The sequence below is a fragment of the Pseudorasbora parva genome, chromosome 22, assembly GCF_024679245.1.
Source record: "Pseudorasbora parva isolate DD20220531a chromosome 22, ASM2467924v1, whole genome shotgun sequence".
Classification (NCBI taxonomy): Eukaryota; Metazoa; Chordata; class Actinopteri; order Cypriniformes; family Gobionidae; genus Pseudorasbora; species Pseudorasbora parva.
The window spans coordinates 25,475,496-25,493,239 of NC_090193.1; the positions used below are offsets into that span (position 1 = coordinate 25,475,496).

General features: G+C 36.6%; 1 protein-coding gene across 2 annotated transcripts in view; it reads right to left on the bottom strand.

Annotated features, from left to right (window-relative positions):
- Positions 1-17,744, bottom strand: part of mxra8a (matrix-remodelling associated 8a) — a 28,290-nt gene continuing 10,546 nt past the window's right edge. For both annotated transcript variants that reach the window (XM_067431893.1, XM_067431892.1), the window contains 9 exons: positions 16,178-16,204; positions 15,282-15,584; positions 14,928-15,029; positions 13,669-14,136; positions 6,143-6,304; positions 5,840-5,897; positions 5,653-5,735; positions 5,491-5,565; positions 1-2,421 (listed from right to left, as the gene is read on the bottom strand). In XM_067431893.1, the coding sequence (XP_067287994.1) occupies positions 2,396-2,421; positions 5,491-5,565; positions 5,653-5,735; positions 5,840-5,897; positions 6,143-6,304; positions 13,669-14,136; positions 14,928-15,029; positions 15,282-15,584; positions 16,178-16,204 (1,304 nt within the window). In that variant the 3' untranslated portion in view covers positions 1-2,395. The remainder of the gene's footprint in view (positions 2,422-5,490; positions 5,566-5,652; positions 5,736-5,839; positions 5,898-6,142; positions 6,305-13,668; positions 14,137-14,927; positions 15,030-15,281; positions 15,585-16,177; positions 16,205-17,744) is intronic.

A 17,744-nucleotide genomic window follows, 5' to 3' on the forward strand; every position in this document is an offset into this window, starting at 1 on the left:
AAAGATAATCCAGAGGTTAAATTGTGTCCATTTTATTCTGCTTTGAATGATAGAACACTGGTAGTAAACAGGAAAATCAAATCATCAATAATATAAACCGCCTCAGGATGGGAATAATCAAGTATCCATTATGTGGCGTCATGTACCAAAAGCACTGTAGTCTACCCAGCAGAACCTCTGTCAGAAACTCAATCAATGTGATATCAACAGATTCTTATTTGGAGCCTTTAAAGAAATTAAAAGGGTGACAGAGTGTCATTTAATCATCAAGCATTGATCATCAAGTATATCTGTATATATTGAATAACACTGATTTGAGCAAGCTAAAAAAATAAATGTTTGCTATCATGTAGCATATGCATAGCCATATAAAAGGTACATTATGTAACTTTTTAAGTTCAAAATTAACATTGAATACTTTTTCATTCCTTCTTCCAAAATGTGTTTTGTCTTACCCTGATTTACTATGGTAAGCCTATTATAAGTGTTAATATTTTAGACCAAGCAGGATGTTTTTGTTTTTTTTTGCAGGAAATTGTATACATATGTCACTCACCCATCCGTGTCTCATCATATCTGTAAATAGAGAAAAGTTGCTCTGGCCTCTTCGACACATGTATATGAGAAAGCGCCATAGGTTAGTTGTCACAATGAGAGAGAAAGGTTAAGGTTGCAAGGCTAAATCTCAAACCTCCAGAGAATCATCCATCTAGAAAAAGCAGAACAGAGGAGTCTGCTGGCAAAAAGAGCAAGCCAGTTTACCCAAAAATGAAAATTCTGTCATCATTTACTCACCCTCAAGTTGATCCAAACCAGCATGAGTTTCTTTCTTCTGCTAAACACAAGAGAATATTTTTTGAAGAATGATTGTGACAAAGCATAGAGTAACCATTGACTTCCATAGTAAAAAATAAAAACTATGGTAGTCAATGGTTACTCTATCTGCTATGGGTTTTTTTGTATCTTCTTTTGTGTTCAGCAGAAGAAAGAAACTCAGAACTTGAGGGTGAGTAAATTATGACAGAATTTGATTTTTGGGGGAACTATAACCCTTTAAGCCTAGTAGTGACTGCTTAAGGAGCAGTAGGATAATCTCTGTCTTTTTTATTTGTGAGAAAGAACCATATTCATCCGCACAGTCATGCAGAGCTAAAGCACAACCAAAACAATGTTCTTGCACAAAATGCATGCTTTTTTTAACCACTAGTGGGCCAAAAGTTACATCATGTACCTTTAATAATTGTTCAAATGAAATGATTTCCTTGTTACCTTGATGCTAATTGGCATCAGTTTCACACTTAATTGTTTGCTGCAAATGAACTTAAAGCTGTCTGTTAGCATAGAACAGTATGGATGAAAGCAAATACATTAAATGCCAGAATATTAAAAAAAAACTGTGACAAAAACAATTAGTACGTGTTGTAACATGAGAAAAGTAAACATGAAAATATACAAATGATAACATGAAAAAGGTGATAAAGTACTAGATGACAGGATACCGATGATTTTGATAGGAAATGTTATACATTAAGGGGAATGTAGCTTTTTAGTGGTAACAGTTAGTAAAAGGTAAATAATATAAAAATGAGAAAACAATACTGATTTAATGGATTTCGAATATTATGAAGACTTAAAATATAAAATATTTTGCCTAAACTGTCTATAATCAACAATATAAGCAAAATATACTTGACCAAGTATGATTTCATCAAGAACAAAAAAGGACCTTTTAATAATCATGCTTTTCATATAATACAGTAAAGGCATTCAGGTGTCTGCATAAAAGATTGCTAGATTTATGAATTGTAGCTTTCAGAAAGCACAGGTTAAACCTATCGAGAAGTTGAACAAATACGAACAAAGTATAAAAATGTATTGTGTGTTGTACCAAATAGCTTTTGGAATATTTGTGGCTATACAACTGATTTAATTACTAAATTAGTAAAAAAAAACACAATGAATAAGAAGGTTCTTCTTCCTTCTTCCCCAACCTTACATTGCCCAAATCTCACACCAATATAAACATTTCAACACTCAGGACACTTTTTACTTTTTACAGTTTACTTCTCCCTCACAGGCAGCATTGGGCAAATTCAGTAAAAATTCTATATTCTCACATTCTTGCAAGCTTTTTGCTTGACATTTTAGTGCTCTAAAACAGTTGTTTGCCATTAGCCTCATATATCAGTTGTCCAAAACAATGCTGGTGAGACTGGTGCTTCCTTCCTTTCCAAAATGGTGGAGGACCTTAAATCAGAAAAATTATACAACTGTGTCCTTCTCTCCTACTAGTCTTATTTCATTCCCATATTGTTGCCTCTCCATGTTTTATTCTTCTTCCTTGAATTCCAAATTTCCAAATCTGCCCCTGGTCCAGCCAGTAGCAAGGTACCACTTATTTCCAAGATAGCTTCTCCATCTCTGCAAAGAAAAAATAAAATGAGGGTGTCAATTTCAGGAGACACAATATGGTACTGATATATCTGTCAGGGTTCTGTCACTTCAGTCCAGCTTTCTCTTGGTTTTGTGAAAGAGCCCTGAAACTCCTGTATTGTTTGTCTTGTGTGAGCGCACAGCCTCGAGCATGCTCAAGCTGCATGCACTTCTGTCCTTACGAGTTTTGTGTGTGGGGCGTGGTGTTCGGATCCCAGCACTTCCATCTAGTTTGGTTTTGGTTTTGTGTTGGGATTCAGAAATTCATGCTCCACGTGTTTGCCTTCTGTTGTGAGCGTATGGAATGAGCATTTGCTCATATGTTCATGTTATGTTTTGTGTTGTGTTTTTCTCTGGCTGCGTGCTTTCATGTTGTAATGTTTTGTGTGAACATGCAGCTAATGAGTTCTCATTAGGTGTGTTTGACATTGCCCGCGGCTGGATGCAACCATTCGGCAAAAGTAGCCTTGTGCAGGCGGGGAGGAGCTGTAAACGGAGGCGTGAAGTCGGACCCTTTTTGCTTCCCATAGTGATGGTTGTGCTGTGTTTGAATACTTTATTACAGCTGAAGTGAAATAAATGCAATATTTGTCAAATACACAGATGTTTCAGAGAAATGTTAATTTATATACTTCTTAATACAGAGTTTGTTTGTACAAGAATAAAGTTCAACATATAAGTCTACACCAGGAGCCGGTTGCATAAACCACTTAGGCTAGTCTTAAAAGTAAGCGATCAATTTTTTTTCTTTAAGAATGGTCCTAACTTTTTAAAATCAGTTACATAAAATGGTAGATCGGTTCAATTTGAATTAGAAAAAAAGACTGATTACATTTTGACTAATTGCTAGTTGGACAAATTAGTGCTTAAGACACAGTCTTAAAGGCCCACTGAAGTGCTTTGGAACACGCCGCATTATTCAATGTGTTGACGTAATTTCCCCTGAAACGGCTCCAGCTGTTAGCAGCTCCTCCCCTTTTTTGAAACAGCCAATAGTGTTTCGTTAATATACAGTTTGACTAGAGCGGACCTTTATGTTTGGTAAAGCCAGTTTCCTCTTACACTGTTTATCATCATAATCTCCTCCATATCACTTTGAAATGCAGCATTCTGTGCAGAATTCAAATGGGTTGATATGTTTGTTGTCTTTACCGACTCGCGCATATGATCTGTGTCTGTGTAGTATAAATTTAGACCAGAGCCGTTGGTGTGTGTGCGCTGCTGCAGTGTGTGAAACTAACGTGACAACAGACTTCATTCGTATATTTACACTGAATCGTTTTCTATCACATATAAAGTGTGCTATATGCCTTTCACCATGTAGAAATTAGTAAATGTGTGTTAACAACTGACCGATTTCAGCTGCAGCTTCAGAAGCGTAGGGGGTGGGCTTTAGATTCTAGAGAGCATTTTGATTGGACAGAAGATTTGACAAGAAAGTGAAGTCTGCGATGATGTCACCAAAATCTGAGATTCGTTTTAACGGAAATGAGAGACTGTAAATTTTGAATGCTTATATCTCCTAAATGCAAATTTTGTCACAGTTTTGGAACATACCAGCTTATTCATAACTTTAAGGCTAACACAGTCATACTAAAAGCTACAAAACTACAATTTTGATTTCAGTGGACCTTTAACATAGTGGCTAAGTTTATGCAACTAGGTTCCCAACCACGTTCCTGGATGTCTCCTTTGTCTGACACACCCACATCAGATTTTGGAGTCACTACTAATGAGATGATGACTTGAATCAGGTGTGTTTGACTGAGGAGACATGCAAAATGTGCATGGGCCTCCAGGAACGTGGTTGGGAACCACTGCTATACACAATCAATGAAGTGGAGTCTACGTTTTTTATTAGTTTTATTTTGATAAACACGACAATATAACATCGCGACTACATGAAAAGAGATTTTACCTTTATAAAAACCGATTTGTGAGCATTAGTGGCATGAAGGTTTTAGAATAAACACGAAACACACGTGAACGCAGTCATGTGGTGAATCGACTAATCGTGGAACAGCTGTGTTGTCATCAGAGCTTGTGCAATCGCTCTGGAGAAGCTGCACAAAATGCACCAGCCGACTGCTCTCGAATCGCTCTCGTGGAACTTTATTCAAGTCGAACAAGCCTATTATCTGCATTTTCATGCCATGCCATGCGTGTTTCTTTGTGCCATGTGCTCTCATATGGCTACTGCCTTACCCCGGCCCCCACCCACCTAGTTTTCTGATTATTGGTTAATTTACCCCACATGTCTTCCCTCATTACCTTATTTTGTTTGCTCCCTATTTATTTTCCTTTGTGTTTGTAGTCATGTGCTGGATTGTTGTCAAGTATCCCTTGTGTTTTCCTGCTCCTTGTGTCAAGTCAAATCAAGTCAAGTCTAAGTCAAGTCTTATTTTCCCCCTCAGGCTAGTTTTGTTTATTTTAATAAAACCAATTTCTCTGCATCTCTGAGTTTTTGCTCATGCCTTACCCCAGCCCTGAAAATATCTTGCTAACCTGCTACATCCCCTAATAATAATATGAATTTTCATGACAATTAATCAATATCATTTGTATACACTGCCTTTCAGTAAAAACTGTAATAATTGTGAAATATTATTACAATTTAAAATAACTGCTTGTTAAAATAACTGCTAATTTAATAAATATATAAAAATGTACTTTTAATGTGATGGCAAAGCTGAATTTTCAGCTGAATTAAACCAGTCTTCAGTGTCACACGGCCCTTCAGAAATCATTCTAATATGCTTGTAAATATCATTTAAATTTGGTTCTTGTTATTTTCCACATTTCTTGTTATTTCTCAGCAGTGAAATGGTTGTGCTGCTTAATATTGCTGTGGAAAACATGCAATATGATCATTTTTACCTAAACTTGTGAAATGGAGTATATGTGATGTATGTGTTGAACCACATTAGTTGTCCTGGTGTCTAGTTGTCTTTATGCACTTAGTTTGGGGTTTATTTTTGTAAATGACATGTTAGGCCAGAAAACCTCTCTCAGACAAGTACAAATGGCAGAAAATAATCACGATCAAGTCCATTTTACCTCTGTCCAGGTCAATGGTTTTTGGGGAGCAAAGTTTGGACATTTCAGCTTCCTTCAGAAGATTGTTTTTGTAGTCTGAGGAGATAAAAACAAATAAGTTTTTTGTCAAAGTCCTTTCAAAGCTGGTGCAGCCTTTTGAGAAGAAATCTGATGTAAACTCACCCAACTTTGTCTCCTCCTGGTTGCTTGACTTCCCCTCCGGGATGCTCCCCTCACATTCTTTCTTAACATATGATGTGTGACCCCTAGATGTACAACACACCAGGACAGTTGATGTTTTATGCTTGACAGCTGATGCTTAATGTTCACAATCTTCACATATAGCATTTTAACATTAGTGGGTACTCACACATACGTCACCGTCGGTAGCGGTGGACTTTCAACTTTTCGTGGATCAAAATCTTGGCCTGCATTTTATAAAAAACAAATAAGCTGCAAATATGAAATCAAGAGCAGCATAAATCATATATGAGCATGTAAATGTCACATCTTGCCTACATGTCATATAACTATGTGGTTGAAAGACACTTTTCGGAAGCAACAAATAAGCTTTTCACCATGGTTACATTATATATACAAATTAAGACACTTAAATAAGAGCAATAAAATGCAAAAGGACAGATTGAAGTTTCCAATTAAAGGGCAGAAAAACCTTGTCTTTTCCGGTGATGTGTGAGGAAAACGATTGCCAACACAATAAGGGCCAGTAGGAAAAGAGTTGCCAGGATGTAGCCAAGCTGCTGCAGGAAGTGACTCCTTTGCTCTGGCAAGATGACGTTGATGACATGTGGTGGCACTTCCACCATATTGGTGTCTAAAAGAGAAAATGATCAAGAAAATTTTGACCTTGAATTTTATCCTTTTTGTCAGTAACCAGCAGAGGGCCCTGTGCTACTATAAAGCTTAAGCTACTTATAGAGGTTTGTGGTTAAACACAGAAGAACCTTTTTATGTGAAAAAGCACACTTCAGCACTTCAGAAGGATATATATTGTAGGTTTAATCATATTCTTTAAAAAAAAATTAGACCATTATCATCCAAGCTCCTGAGCTATTTATTTGGCTCCACATTAGTTTACATAAAATGGACGCTATATTAAATATACTACTACAAATAATAATGCACATAATGACAAAAATAATGATTAACCTGCTATGAAACAGAATTTCACAGAACTCCAAAACAACAACAACTTCAACAGTGTAAGTGGTAGTATATATTAAGAACATCAAATATAGAGAGCAAATAATAAACTTATTAGAGAGTATAGGTTATGTTATGAATTGTAAACTTTTGAATTATTTGTTTATTATAAAATAAAGTTTCCAGCGATTCATTGGAGCTGGATTCATAGTAATATATACAACATGTCAACTGAAGACAACTGAAGAATCCATACAGATGGCACTAGGGCTAAACAGATGTTGGAGGTAAGAGAGTGCATTGCTTGTGTTTCTGTAGTTCAGAGTATTGTGTTGGCAACACATGGTCATGACTGATTGTCAGAAAATAAAAACACAGAATGCATTAAAGGTATGCATTTTAAGTGGCTTTGGACAAAAATATCATGTGCGAATGTAAATACTTAGTTTGAGCAGAATAGTTTGCGCACTTGTATATTTGAATAAGTCAAAATTCTGTGAGAGAGACCGGAAACTGCCACGTGTTTTTCAGCTAGAATGAGATCCACAGTTTTTTCTTTTTTCTCCTGGCAGTAAAACATGGATTTAAATAAGAAGAGTGGTGGAAAACAGAGGGAGGGATGGGGGGAAATGGGGAGGTACTATGTGGTTTACTTTACTGAATGACTTTGCCGTTTTGCTTCCACAGAAAAATGTAATAAATTAAATAAATAACCCAAAGTTGCACCATTTCGTCTATGATACAGACATAATAAAGACACGCAGCCTAAAATGACGACAGGAAATGACTAAATATGACATCATAGTTCTTAAAACGTTATTATGAGATGTGGAAAATCACTTATGTTTGGACCTTGCAAAAGCACCGTGGCTGAAAGTAGAGATATTTCGTGCTTCTTGAGAGTGAAAGTGAAAGAGAGTGAAAGATATTTTTTCATGATGATTGGGGTCGGTAAGATTTTAGATTTATAAAATACTTTTATTCAACAAGGATGCATTACAATATTGATCCAAAGTGAGATTTATACTGTAAAAAGATTTTTATTTCAAGGAAATATTTGAATCCTGAAAAACATAATCATGGTTTCCACAAAAATATTAAGCCGCACAACTGTTTTCAACATTGATAATAATAAGAAAAGTTTCTTGAGCAACAAATCAGTATATTACAATGATTTCTGAAGGATCCTGTGACACTGAAGTAATGATGCTGAAAGCAATAATATTAAAGCAGCACTGTATAACTTTTGCTCTCGGGGTCCCCCTACAGTTGGGAAAAAATAATGTCCTCAACTACTGTTGTAAAGTCTGCCATCCTACAACAGGGGATGCCATCGCGTGCATTAGTTGACATGACAACCCTGATAGCCCTGAACTAGTGATGCATGGGTCGTCTCATAACCCGCGGACCCCGTATGTCTATTTAATGGTCGTGGGTGCGGGGCGGGTTGTAAAAATATATAAAGTGGTGCGGGCCAAATCATTTCATAAAAGCGTCCCTGCGGGTTGGTGCAGCACAAACAGTTACCCTGAACACTGCAGGAGGAGTTCACATGCAGGTGTTCTTCTGGCGTCGCGTGTGAAATGTCTTCATCCCAGGTACAGTCAGTGGCATATGTTTCAGCATATCATATGAATATAATTTCATGGGTTTTATTTTTTTCAAATGCCAAATAATTGCGATGCTCACGTTTACAAGCCAGTGTCATTATAGTAGTCTATTGGTTACCGTTTTACAGAATCTATATGATACTTCAATTCAATGTTTGAGTGGTAGGTATTCACCATAACAAGCATGACAGCATCGGTCGGACACGCCTCCTTCAGCTCACGCCAACGAGCAAACGCTGGTTCAGTGTTGATCCTCGTCCTGCCTTTAATCCCATCACTTTTTCGTTTCCTCTTATTGCTTTCCTCCAACTAAACCTTTTCTTTCTTATTTGTCAGTGCTGCTTCGGACATGACTATATTATCCGACGAACAAAGTTGGGCTCGCACGTCCGAATTTAAGGAAGTGTGGGTGTTGGTGGAAGTGACGTATATGCCGTAAAGCAGTCGAATTTTGTAGTTCTTTTTGTTCTCGAGTTACTACCCGAAACCCGAAGTTTAAAAGTACGATTAAAAACGATACAGACCCTGTCAAGCTATGGCAGACGTGTCATTCAACCTATTGTAAGTCGATGTATCATCACAAGAGTCTTGAAAATATATTATGAAGGTTGAAAAGTTACCTATGGCTGTTTTAAACAATATAATGTCTTTTACTGTATTTTTAATTAAATAAATGCAGCCTTGGTGAGCATAAGATGCTTAACTCCTTAAAAATACTATAAAATCAAAGCTATATATCTAACCAAGTTCTGTTCCAAATTTGAAGTTGATATCACAACATTTTTATATGTAACCTTTCTGACAATATGTGTTTTGTCAAGATTAGAAAAGGTTATAATAGTTAAAATAAATGTTGTAATACAAAAAAAATTAGAGTACCGTTTTGCATGGTAATGCAACATCAAATCACAGAATGAATTTGGGGTTTGTAAGCTTTTAAATGATACCCAATTTATGATGATTTCTAAAATATGTGATATGAAAAAGGCAATAAAAAATGAGCGCCAAGTGTCCCGCTAGCAGAAAATGTAATATGTCTAATGTACCAACCACTCTCTGTGAGAACAAGCAAATTCTGCTAACTTCTACTTTTGAAACATCCCCATTAAGCAATTGTTACCTGTTTGAATAACATTTTCTGCCCTGTAATCTCAATCTTCGCCTCTTATTGTGCATGTTTGAAGCCACAGCACTAAGGGGAACACACGCTAATATCTTAGGGTAAATTACTGTAATCAGTAACAGCTGAAGGATCTTCAACCCTTGTTTTTCAGAAGACCTCATAAAAATGCCGGATATGACTGGTTACTGGCAGTCAAGAGCTGTAGTAAAGAGCAGTATAGTGTGTTTTGTCACAACATTGCACGGCCTTAAATAAAAACATTTTACATTTTTATCTAAAAAAATTGAAATACATTAATTCTGTATTTCCCCATCTCTGGTAAACCACAAAGGACACTTCTTCCCAATCGCATTTTCCCAACAGCCATTTATGGTTACTTTGCAAAGATGTGTTTTGCTTAGCTTTAGAATTTACTTGCATGTTCATGTCACTAATAATACTGCTAATAATACTGCTAATAATAATAATAATAATAATAATAATAATAATAAAAATGTTTGCTCAAAAGCAAAAAGCAATCTCCCAGATCTTGAGAAGCAGCCTTTACTATTTCATGACTGTCCATGAACAGATGTCTTCAAGAACAGCCATGTTTATGATGATGTTGAGTTTGGGCTCATGATAAAAGCCGAGCATTTATGGACCAAGCAATCCAGAACAGGACTTCCACTGGGACTTGTCTTGGACTTTCCTGCTTCTAAGACCATAGGGGAACATCAATATGCTCAAACTTTGCAACTTTTAAACAATCATTGATATGCCAGATCCTTGTGAAAGCGAGTGATTCGTGTGATTGGAACCACCTGGCTTTATACGATTTTGAACTATAAGAGGATAAACAAAAGTATGGAACGTCCAAAAAGGAAATAATTTTATGTAACGGCTGTGCTGGATCCAGACAGTTGTCTGTTTCTTCATGCTTAGATAAGACAGAGGAAAGGACACATTTCGGTTGGCTTAAGAAAGAGTTGAGGGAAGGTTGAAGGGGGAATGAGGGGATGTTGAGGGTGGGCTGACCTAAATCCACAACAGTCTCCTCCCTATGGCTCACTGTCTAATGTTGAGCTCTTGCCACAGCTGGCCAGATGCTTTACAGATGAAGCAAATTTCCCTTTTCCTGCATTTAAACAAGATGCTGTTCAAAAAAACTCAGAAATAGATAGAGACGGAGGTTGAAAACAGAGAGAATGGCCAAAAAAAGGGAGAAGACTGAAGTGAAAAGTGAGATTAAGAAACAAAAAGAGTGGGAAAACGGCAGATAAATATGTCAAACCACAAAGAGAAGCAGCAGCCAGCAACTGTTAAAAAAGACCAAGTAAAAACTTGGATGTCAATCAGACGGAGATGTGTAAACAGGCTGCACACTCTACAACACAGAAAAACACAGCTAAGGGTGTCATCATTAAAAGGCTGACACAATTAGTTTAGAGCTTATGCTTTTAACTAATTTTTCACTGATTATCTTGAGCTTCTCCATTGAGCCAAAAACTCATGACCAAATAATTCAGACTGGTGTAAATTCACCAGACTGGCCAATTCATAAAAATAAAAAAAGAATTCAAATCAAAAGAATTATTCAATGACCCATTCATTGAATGTTCAAGTTTTCGTTCTTTAAATAAGTTTTAGTTAGTTAATTTATGCAATAAAAATGGGAGTGTGACGTTATGATCACGTTATGAACTTCTCTGAGCAAAGTAGTCACTGAGGCACTAACAGACATTTTCGGGGAAATTTGGAATGAGATATGAGCTTTAAATTTAATTTCTACATTTCCATAACGGAATTCCATTTCCGTTTATTTCACACACAAAAAATAGTTTATTAGGTGGGATTGTGGGAAGGACCTTGATATCATGGCTCCATTTCACGTTCACTAATGTGCAGACTCAAGGTCATTGCTATCATTTCACAATTATAGACTTTTTCAGTTAATAATTACTAAAATTTTGGAATGTTCGAAAATAAACGCTATCATACGGCTCCATAATACTTGGAATAAAGTGTATAAGTTGTTTTTATGATATCTTTATAGTGCCATTGCATCTATTCTAAAGCTTTAATGTTGTGGTCCACAAAAAATAGAAAGTTATAATGGTTTAAAATGACATGAGGGTAATTAATTATGGCAAAACTGTCCCTTTACGTCAAGCAAGAGAGCCAAGACAAACAACTGGCAACAAAACAAAGTACAGACACACACAACGAAAATTAGAACAGCGCAGTAACAGTAACTGCAGACACCCAATGTTTTTCGCAACAAAAAAAAGAAGGCAATGCAGAAATATGTAGTTGTTAATGATGAATTCAACGGTGCAGAAAGTGTTTAGCTCTTTTCTTTCTTGCCCAAAAAACTGTGATTATCCACAAGATTCCACTGAGGTTTGTGTAGTCTAAGGTCCAGTAGAAACAGTATTACTAAAGCACAGAAAATGACTTTCCCACATTCTCCTGAGAGCTTTTTCTTCCAAAAATCCCCACCAAAATCCCCACCCTTCTTTTACCCAAATATCTTTGTCACTGTTAAAAATAAGTTATGCATTTATTCCTCTCTGCCTCTTATACATTTCCTTCCTTATTTTTGTCTCCCAGACAGTTCACATCACCTGCCTCCACATCTTATGCAAATAAAAAAGCACTTTCTTGTCCTACTTTGCTCCTGTCTGCCTGGCAGTACCTCAAAGGAAAACATATGGCTATTGAATGATCCGAACCAGAGAAGAACTCAAACTAAGAAAGCGAGCTGTGACAGTGGGAGAGGGAACGGCAGTAGAATGCCAATGAAAAAAAAAGGAGCAAAAGGAGCATGCTTGAAGCAAACGAAGAATACGATTTAAAAAGAGAACTGCTGCATTTTTAAGATTGTGCATTTGGAAACCCAGACAGCAGCGTAACCAGATATTCAGACTTACCTCAGACTGTTTTAGGTCAAGATTGTTTGTTTGAGTTCAAGCCTTGTGATCCCCCCAATTTATCCTTCTCTTTTCTTTCTCATAAATATATGTTTAGCATTTACTCAATCCAGATTCAATTTAGAAGAAATGAAAGGGGAGTTCCAGGGTGGTAGGTGTTTTTTCTTTGGCTTAATAAATGCTGACCAAGTATTGTAAAATTGTTCTGTAAAACAAGTGTTGAGTAAACCAGTAATGAGCATCAACCCTTGCCTCTTTCTCTTGTAAATACAAGCAAATGGCAAACTAAGAACATCAAAAGAGAAAGAAAGGGGAATTAAATCAGGAGAACTCCCTAGCCCAGAGCTCTGACATGCAAAATTACATTCGGCTGAAGACCCTTTATGAACTACAGACACGCATTCACAAGACAAGTATTTACTGGGAATCTGTAGGTGCAAACAAGTCATAACGAGTCAAATAACAAACAAGAACTCCTGACAGCAGCAGCTATTCTATGATAAATTGGGATCATTCTGGAAAATCCCCTGTGTGCTGTGGGACTATGAAACAATACATGACACCCAGCCAAGATTTCATGGTAGGGCTAATGTAGATGTGATATGGGGATCCAAATATGGACTCTACATGGGCTTGTCCATACATTCCATGTCGGCCCAATTTAAATTAGCGCCAGCATAGACCCTAAATGGGTTTGTCCATGCTGGGGCTAATTTAAATAGATCCATCGTGGAACACATTGATAAACCCATATGGGGCCCATATTTCAATCCCATGTCACGTCTGCCTTGGCCCTATCCAACAGTGGCATGTTTATTGGAAGTTCAATCCGGTTTAGCTCCACGTAGGTCTATGTTATTTATCTATAACATGTCAGATTCAAGTCGTGGGAGGGGCTACACAATTAGCCATTCTTCTTCTTCTGTTAAGGAGGCGTTTCACTGAACTCTGACATCACAGGAAAGAAAATTCGAAGTTTGATCGTTTGCTGAGCCAGCTGTCAATAAAAGCTTTTCTTTGACTAAGAAATGTTCAGCTCTGAAACTTACAGGATATTCTTAGATTACCATGACCTTTTATATATCAAAAGCTCAAGGGAAAGTTGATTTCTCAATTCATGACCCCTTTAAAATATACTACGTTTTGACCTGAATGTCTTTGTTTTTGTCAAAAATTGTTTGCCTGACTTTAGCTCAAAATGATGTATATATTAATACATTTATTTTTGGGAGCAGCAGTGCAGTGTGCCGATTTTTGTTTATTCTTATTTAATTTAATTCCGATACCATATTATCATTTTAAAATGTCCAGATGTGTAAAAGAGCAGATGTGTAAAAAACTGCCAGTTCTTTTAGAAGTTTAGGAAGTATAAAGTGGGTGTTTCTCTTACTTGGGTCTTCATTGGGAAGATACTGAGGTTCATCTGTGGGTTCCTGAGTGATCTGAGGGACCGAAGGGGTCACAGAAAGCTGGAAGATGCGTCTCTCGTGCAGGCCACAGTAGTGATGGTGGAGATGACAGGAGTATAGCCCTTGATCTAGGAGCTGGATGTCTGAGATGATCAGAGAAAAATCTCCCTGCGAGAATGCTGTGGCAGAAATATTCATCTTTTGTTGAACAAACAGCGGCCCGTAGTGACGCCTCTCGCCAGAAGCATACAGGTCGATGAGTCGATCGGCACGGTCGTGTCGGACCCCTGGTGGTTGACGATCCCAGTGCACCACCTGTTGTTGGTCCTCCTGACTGTTGCCCTCTGTCCAGATGGGCCGGCGGTTAACACAAGGGAGAACCACCGTGCTGCCCACCAGAACCACATACACAGCCTTCTGACCGTCCCAGAACCGCTTCTCCTTACGTGCTGAGAGAAAACCACAGCTAGATGAGTATGCAGCATGCATATTATGAGTATGCACTGTTCAAAAGTTATTGAAAAAATATAAGAAATTAATACTTTTATTAAATTGATCAAAATGACAGTAAATACATTTAAATTGTTACAAAGATTTCTATTTCAAATAAATGCTGTTTTTTTTAAACTTTCTAACCATTAAAAATCAGTTTCCACAAAAATATGAAGCATCACAAATTTTTTTACTTTGATAATAATAAGAAATGTTTCTTGAGCAACAAATCAAAAAGTCTGCTTTGCCATCACAGGAATACATTTTGTTGTAAATATGCTAAAATGGAAAACAGTTATTTTAAATTGTAATAGTAATTCACAATATTACAGGTTTTACTGTATTTTGATCACACAAAAGCACCTTGGTGAGCAGAAATGACTTTTAAACACACACGCACATGCACACACACACACACACACACACACACACACACACACACAGTATATACATACATACATACAGTACATATGCAATTCTTTGTTTAAATATTTTTAGTTTAAACATTTTTATTTTAAAATATTTTATATATTTGTACTTTTATTTTTTTAAGTTGGTGACAGAGATGAACAGGAGAGGGCAAAATTCTCTTTTCAAACGGTCTTCAAATTTTTTCCATTCTTTAATCAGCAGAGCAGACAGCAGACATCCTTATTTGGCATGAACTTGAACCCTTTGATCAAGAGGCAGGTTAAATGCCAAGAATAGTTAGACGAAAAAACTCTGAAATATGCAGTGAAATACCAACCTAATTTGGTGACATTGAGCTGAACTTTAATCGACTCGTACAGGTGGCAGTAATGATGATGCAGGTTACAGGAGTAGATCCCTTTGTCACTCATTGCAACATCTGTATGAAGGGACCCAGAAAAAAAAGCATTAATCTAGAAAAAGAACATTGGTGCTTTGCCTGGAAGTTTTGAACGTTAGTTTGTGTGAAAATTATATAGGCCTTATGTAGTTTGAATACTTAAGCAATTTGAAGGGACTGAAAGTTATATAGCCAGGTGGCTTCTAAAATGTTTTCTGTCGTAGTTTTCTAAATGGACATACATATAGAGAGATTGATTAAGTAACATTTGTGTTGCCCACAGTATCTCACCTTTAATTACCAATGAGAAGTTACCATCCTTAAAAGCAGTCTTGGGCATGCTAATGCGTCCCTGGTTGTAGCCATTGTAGATTCGCTGGTCTCCAGCAGAAAACATGTCTAAAACACGTTCCATTGCATAGTCTGGGCCAGTCCGAAGTAAGTCCCAGTGCACTACCCGTTGGCGGTCCTTTAGGCGGTCTTGGGTCCATACCATGCGCTGACTGTGACACTGCAACATTGCCTGTGATCCCTGGGGGGCGCTGATATTGTACATGGCTACCACCACGCCACTGCCATCGCTTTGGCCTAGCGCTACGACACAAAGGGCAAGGTTTCCCATAAAACAGATTAGCTTTAATGATCAAAAAACACTATCATATGTGATTACTGAAAGTAAATGGAGCATTGCTGTTGTTATAAAACATATGTTGCTATACAGCAGCAGTAAACTATTAGTTACAGCATTCTCAGTCCTGTAGATACTGTTCAAAAGTTTTGTCAGTAAGATTTGCTTTTACAAGAAATGCTTTTACAAGAAGTCTCTCAATATTACTACTATGATGGTAAAGCTGAATTTTCAGCATCATTACTCCAGTCTTCGGTGTCACATGATCCTTCAGAAATCATTCTAATATGCTCAATGTTGAAAAACATTATTATCAATGTTGAAAAAAGTTTTGCAGCTTAATATATTTGTGGGAACCATAATATTTTTTCAGGATTCTTTAATGAACTTTTAATCAATATAATCCTTGGAGAATAGTTTTAATTTCTTTTTTTTTTTAAATCACTGACCTTACAATTTTGAATGGTAGTGTATATTTTTGGATAATTATGGCATTATGAAAGGTGCTCGCTTTTTTGTTTAAAGTTTTAATGTTTCATGATTCAAGTAATGCACTTACCGGGGCTGAAGAGGAAAGAAGCCAGAACTGTAAAATAAGCAAACAGAAAAACAAGTTAGGATTAAAAACACACTTCATGAATGATATCACCCAGAAATCAGTTTCGACAAATCAGCAGGCGCTTGAGCAGCACTGTTAATCTTACAGGCTGGGTGTTTTTTTTTAGGAATTAATAGTTCCTTATATAGAAAAGATATGATGACACAAAGATATAAAGGAATGCAGTAATACCCAAGCATTGCAAGTTTCCCTGTATGTAGAAAAGCTCTTTGTCAGCAAACATATAGTGGAAAAAAGAGTAGCACCAATATTTTTAATTTGCATCACTTATGTCTGAAGGGACTATTTATGGATGTTTGTATGAGTGTAACTCTTTTAGAAATAAACACCTCTCCTTAAGTCTGCAGGAAAAATCTAAACACTCTGGAGAATAAAACATTCCTTTGTGATCTAAAGTACATTTTAGACCTTAGACTATAAATATTTAACTAGATATTACCTAAGCCCATATTATTCTCAATCACAGAAATGTTTGTCAAGTTGAAGTTGAATCATCCTTTAAAGGGAAAGTTCACCAAAAAAGACAGTCGCTGCTTCCGCTCATCCATGTGGGGTAACGCAGTGCTATTTTTCTGTTGATGAAGGTATCCAAACAGTTGCTCACCTGTCTAATAAAACGTCTTTTGCGAACACAACGGGTCTGTGTCCTGGTTAAAACTGCTTATTTCTCTGGATTTAAACATTGTTGGTAACATTCATGTAAGCACACAAGTCACCAAAATTTATAACATTGATCTAGTGGTTTTTGGATATTTTAATTGTGCCTTTAACAGTTTTTTCAATCGACAAATAACTTGTCAAATCTGATTCATCAAATGAATCACTGAATCAGCAGTTAACAGCTAACTCAATTGGAATATTATCAGGGAATAATAATGACTCATGTTCCACAGTTACCATAAATCTTCAATGATGTGGAATATAGTGCACAATAGACTACTTTTAATAAAAATTTTAAACAAAATGAGGTGAGTAAATGATGTCAAGAATTGTTGTTTTATGAACTTTAGGACTGGGAGTGGTTGAACAGTCCCAGATCCTCTTGCATTAAGAGAGTCTGGGACAATCCACCCACTCCTCATAAAGTGGTACCATTTTCTTCTTTTTTCAGCAAAACAGATTAATTTAAAATGGGTTGATGTACTTGTTGTTTATTTTTTTTATTCACTCAACCCACAGGCTTAAAGACATACAGTACAAAACAAAGAAGTTCAATGCTTCACGACATTGTGAAACAGTATTTCATGAAAATTCAGAGCAGAGTATAGTTATTTTTGCACAGCTGTCTTTAACAGCTGTAACTATCATTCAAATGACTTTACTGGAATAGTCATCTGTCTCTGTCTGTACAATAGACAGTTCCTCTGAAAGGCAGCACAAAATATAAAACTTTTAAAAAACTTCTATGATAAAGAAAATGGAATTCAACTTTGAGGGTTGCTTGAAGGTTGTTGGATGTCATAATGATTTTGTGTCAAATGAGAAAGAAGAAAATACTTTTTTATAT